This window comes from Microtus ochrogaster, chromosome 4 (assembly GCF_000317375.1).
Source record: "Microtus ochrogaster isolate Prairie Vole_2 chromosome 4, MicOch1.0, whole genome shotgun sequence".
In the NCBI taxonomy this organism is placed as follows: domain Eukaryota; kingdom Metazoa; phylum Chordata; class Mammalia; order Rodentia; family Cricetidae; genus Microtus; species Microtus ochrogaster.
The window spans coordinates 51,704,309-51,709,590 of NC_022011.1; the positions used below are offsets into that span (position 1 = coordinate 51,704,309).

The 5,282-nt window shown below is 55.4% G+C and overlaps 2 protein-coding genes across 2 annotated transcripts in view; both read right to left on the reverse strand.

Annotated features, from left to right (window-relative positions):
- Window positions 1–377: 377 nt before the first annotated feature.
- On the reverse strand, window positions 378–3,460 carry Lcn10 (lipocalin 10). Its single transcript, XM_005346280.2, has 6 exons — window positions 3,359–3,460; window positions 2,551–2,690; window positions 2,137–2,207; window positions 1,727–1,834; window positions 970–1,068; window positions 378–431 (listed from the first exon to the last, which is right to left on the reverse strand). Exons 1-6 carry the CDS (start codon window positions 3,458–3,460, stop codon window positions 403–405), a joined length of 549 nt encoding a protein of 182 aa, XP_005346337.1. The 3' UTR covers window positions 378–402.
- Window positions 3,461–4,746: 1,286 nt separating this feature from the next.
- The window catches only part of Lcn6 (lipocalin 6), a 4,180-nt gene continuing 3,644 nt past the window's right edge, over window positions 4,747–5,282 (reverse strand). The window contains exons 6-7 of the mRNA XM_005346281.2: window positions 4,999–5,024; window positions 4,747–4,832 (exon numbers count right to left, since the gene is read on the reverse strand). Of these exons, the coding sequence (XP_005346338.1) occupies window positions 4,830–4,832; window positions 4,999–5,024 (29 nt within the window). The 3' untranslated portion in view covers window positions 4,747–4,829. The remainder of the gene's footprint in view (window positions 4,833–4,998; window positions 5,025–5,282) is intronic.

Here is a 5,282-nt window from a genome sequence, read left to right on the forward strand (position 1 = left end):
AGCCCCTCAATGTGGATGCTGGGGCTAGACTTGAGTTCTCTGCAGTATGCACTGTTAACCACTGAGCCATCTCTCTAGCTCTCAAAATAAAGAAGCCCAGTTTCAAAGAAAGGTACAAAATGGGATAAGCCTATGGTCTATGCTCAGCCTCCCCAGGGTGAAGTGAGGGTGAGCGTTAGACTCGGCCGGGCAGATGAACCAAAGGGAGCCATGAGCACAGCCAGTGGGAGTTTGCTGGTTCTGGAGGATGCAAAGACAGCAGTCACAGCTCGGGCTCTGTGCAGTCAACCACTGGGCTGCAGTCACCCAACACCCTCTGAATGCCACAGTCACCACCTGGAACAGCATTCCAGCATCTGGAAGACTCTCAAGGCAAAGGGGTGAGCAGAGGATGACTGGCTGTCACGGCAGGATTGTGTGTGCACAGGAATCTGTGGGCAAGAACACGGTGCTGAGAGGCCTGGCTGCCACCTCTGTCATGAATTCATATGAGGGTCCTTGCCCTGGTTGCCCTGGACTCTACAGGGTAGAGCTGTGTGGTCTCCATTCAGAGTGTCAACTGGAGTCTGTATGCTCTGGGAGCCGCCTCGGTCTGCTAGGGACGCTGCACACCCAATGCTGGCAGGAAGCCCACAGGTACGGGGGATGAGGACATCTAGGCATCTTCACAGTTGACTTGGCAGACCACGTGGCCACACACAGGTATGCACACACACGCACATGCACAAAAACATACACGCACACACATATGTACATGCACACACGCACATGCACACACGCACATGCACACACACAGGTACACACACATGCACATACACACATGCATGCATGGACATACACAGGCACACATGCACATGCGCACACACATATGCACATGCACACGCATGCACGCACATCTCCTACGTGGACGAGCTATCTCATGGGGCAGAATGGGGGACAGGAGAATAAGAGCCCGAGGCCATGTAGTACCGTCTTTCGGAAGGATGGTGGCCTGCTTGGTGAGCCGCAGGATATGGCACGTGTCCAGGAACTCTCGCAGACTCAGGAAGCTGGAGATGTTCTGTCTGTCTGAGTTGGGGACAGAATCACAGCAGCAGGGGTGCCCATAAGACATTTGGAGGGTTGTATCCTAATCTTTCACGCTCTCCTTCACTGTCATTCTGTGCCTGGGACCCATTTCCAAGGCTAGGAGATAGGGTCACCCTGCAGTCTGTCCCTACAAACAGCCCTCCCCTGGGCGTGTCCAAGTCGGCTACATTCAAAACAAGCCTCTCCTCCGCTCTGTCCACAGACCCCCTCTGCAGTCCAGGCTCGTTGCCCCTCCTCTTGACCATCTCACTTCCTCCCCCTCCCCAATGCCTTCCCTGACACTCCGCCTTGTTCACACTGGATCCAGCCACCTCATCCTAAGCCTCCATTTCCCAGAGCTCAGCACTCACAGCCTGCATCTCAGCCTCCTCTGGGGCAGCATCTGAACAGTAACACATAAGGTTGTCCTATCCTGCAGCCCCTGCATCTAGACCCCTACTGGTGAGGGTCTCCCCTTGACTCTGCAGCTGCCACCTCCAACCCTACACACAGCCCTTCTCAGACGGCCCTTCACCAACCGCCCTCCCTCCCCATTGGCCAGCCTTCCCTCCCCTTCACCCTCCCTCACCTCTGTGTCTCTGGTCCCTGAGCCCTCCACCACCATGGTGTTCATACCCAGACCACACAGCGTACTCACTGAAGAGCAGCAGGCTCTTGTAGTTGCTACCTGCATGGCCCAAGCGGAGGTAGACCAGGCCGTACGTGTAGTCAGTGGACAGCACATGGAAACCCTTTATCCCCTTCACTACAAGAGAAGCACAGCAGCCACTGGTGCCTGGACACCCATGCCCACCCACAGTACAGAATCTGGTGCCTGGACACCCACGCCCACCTACAGTACAGAATCTGGTGCCTGGACACTCACGCCCACCCATAGTGCAGAATCTGGTGCCCAACACATCAGCCGGTCCAGCACAGTCTTTCCTCACGGGCCTCACCTCCCAGGCCAGGTCACTCAGGCAGTTGTGGGACCTCAGCCACCCTGCTCGCCCATCTTGGGTGTCCGGCCACTGGCTCAGTTTCCCATGGCCCAGGCATCTTACTCACAAGTATTCCTGAACACAGGCTTCTTTCTATCCTTCTTCAGGGTCGTCTCCATGGACTGACACCCCTGAGGCCTGGGGGACAGGTGTGAGGAGCTGCAGCCAGAAGGCCACCTTCCACCACCTTCCACCACCTTCCACCACCAACTTCTCCAGCTCTACTCACAACTGCCCCTGGACCTAGGGGTGGGGGTCAGGGGCCAAGATGGCCAGTTTGGGTAGGGTCCACTCCCAGCATCCCTTCCCGCATGCCACGCATTTCTCTCCAAATCAGCCAGCCCTTAGGTCTCAGGAAAGGAAGAGGTAGTAAAACCATCTGTCTGAGGACTCCACTCTGCTTCCTGTCGGCCCCTTCTTCCCAGAGAGAGGCTGTCCTTGGCCAATCTGCAAAGATGTACCAGGACCACTGTCCCCTCACCGGCTGAAGGCGATGACCACCTTGAGCTGTCCTGTTTTGTGCACCTTCACCACAGACGCCCCCAGCTTCCTCTTGTCTCTAGCCGGCAAGAATCCCCGGGTGTCCGTGGCGATGGCAATAATGTACCAGAAGCCTGAAAACTGCAGGGGCAGCAGGGGAGGACAGTGTTGGAGCTGCCACACCATGCTGCCTGTCCAGGCTCCCAGCTAGAGAACAAACCCAGCAAGTGGCCCTTTCCCAAGACCCAGACCACATCTGTATCTGCAGGTGGACACTACCCTGTCCTAGGCTGAAGAGAAGCTGGCGCTTAGCTGGCCAGGTGCTCAGGAGTCTGAAGCCTGGGCTGTGTCTACCATACCCACCCCAGCGGTTCCTTCCCTCTTGGCCTCCCTGTAACACCAACGCTCAGCCACTTTCTCTCCTACTTGTCCCTGGGCCGCTAGCTGCCAACTTTTCCCCGATGCATACTCCTTGATCCTAATACTCGGTGTGTGCTTCTTACATTGTCCACCTCGCCTCTGCACCCACAGCCACCCCACCGGCAATCTTCCGCTTCAGGGCACCTCTAATGCTTGCCCCTCCACCCCACTGTTTTTGCAGCAGAGGTATCTCCAAGAGGTTCCAGGGCTGGAGCAGTGGCGGGAGACTACAGGTAACCAACACAGCTGGGCTCAACAGATGCCGTGCTCTGCCCTCCTACTGAGGACATTATCCCAGATCACCCCACAGTTGGAGCTCTGATCCTAAGTGGCCTTTATACCCTGTAACCCTAGTACCTGATGAAGGTACCAGGGGGCATGAGGCTTACCTTGCCCCAGTTGAGAGTGTGGGCCTCCTTAGGGAAAAACTCCTCTGTCCAAGACACCACAGCCAGAGCTAGGGCTGTGGCTAGGGCCATTTCCAGCTTCATCCTTAGCAGCTCTGAGTTTAAAGCTGTATCTTGCCGTGCCTGCCCTGCTGTGGTGTCAGACCTGCCCTGGAGACTCGGGACTCTGGGATGGGAAGGCGTGACTTCAAACTCTGCCCCTCCTTCTGAGAACTTTACCTTGGTCGTGGTTGGTTACAACAGACTTTGCCTGCCTGGGAGGTCCCTGAAGACGGACACCATCCTGTTCTCAGAGGCCATATGGAGGCTGGTTCTCACATCCCTCACTCCCAAAGGGCTAGAACTACACACATCTGCCTACCATTGCAGTCTGGGCTGCCTCACCTAGCACCGGGTCCCTGGGACTCTCATAACCCTAGCCAAAGAGGGGAGGCGGAAGCCTAGGGTGTCTCTGGGACTAGACTCTTGGGCAAGTGTGCAGACAAGAGGGATGGAAACAGTGGCCTCTAGGCATAAATTTTGGAACTCGCTATGGAAGTCTATTTTAGTGCCTGAGGAGCTGCTGATGACCAGGCCAGGAGAGAGAGAGAGAGAGAGAGAGAGAGAGAGAGAGAGAGAGAGAGAGAGAACTGATGTGTGCCCAAACTTTGACCCTTTCCCCCATGTTACTTTCTAATAGGTGACTTTGTTCCACCATTTCCTGACCAGATACCCCCTTTGCAATGATGGCCCATAGGCTCAGGCCTTTGGGAATTCCATACACCACCATGTCCACCCCCAACCAACAGCCAGAGCCTAGGGATAGAGGAGCTGGGGCCCTGGGGGCACCTCCCTGCTGGGAAGCTCACAGATACTGACCTAACTCCCCTGCCAGCCAGTCTGTGAATTCTGTGTCCTCCTGCCAGGCCGCCTGTGGATACTAACCCCCTATAAGTTGTTGGCGGATGCTATCTGTGCTTTCCTACTGTGCAACACTCAGTGTCTCTTCCTACTACGTAGTGCATAGGTGTTTGGACTCGGTCCTTGGATTCTGGTGGTCCAGGGCTGTCTTGATAGTGTCCTGACATATAGCTCTCGTCTAGACCAGGCACCTCAGCATTTGCCATTCTTGGTGGTTACATCCTGTCCCCAGTGAAAAGTCAGCATTCCTGTCTTCAGGCTCAAGAATTCTCACAAGGGATATTAGTGCATCAAATTCTTTTGTCCCTGAGCTGGCTCTGTGGTTCCATGGTCTGCTCTCTGGCGACATCCTCTTCCACAGCACAGGAACCATCCCACCCCCAGAGAAGACACATTGTGGCAGGTTTACTTGTGAAGTCGCTTTATTTTTAACCCAAGCCTGAGCCTAGGGGAGCAGAGAACCAACACCAGCACCGCTAGCCGCTGAGTAAAGACAGTGCCTGTCCACCTCCACCAGGATGCGAGGATGTGATGCTATCTCCAGGGAGTGACGTCACTGAAAACCAGGGCAAGAGTTGGAGAGGGGCTTAAGATATCCTTCATCCTCACCTTCAGTGACCTTCCCACCAGCAGAGTCGTGGGCTTTGAAGAGGGTCCACCCAAAGCCCCAGGCGCTACCTGCTCCCCAAGGAGCCAAGAGTGGTGCAGAAAAGGTGGCCTACCTGGAGGATCTTGTGTGCACACGTGACTGGAAAAAAAAAAACCAAGCCAGTTATGAGAGCAGGGCTGCAGCAGCTCCCAGGATCCTCCCACAAGCTTCTTTCAAGAAGGCTGTTCCTACAGACTTGACTATGTATGACAGGCGTAGGTGATCCAGTGAAGCACCCACAACCAGTCAAAGAAGAAGAGAACCATCTCCACCACCCCAGCCACTCCGTGTGTGTGTGTGTGTGTGTGTGTGTGTGTGTGTGTGTGTGTGAGAGAGAGAGAGAGAGAGAGAGAGAGA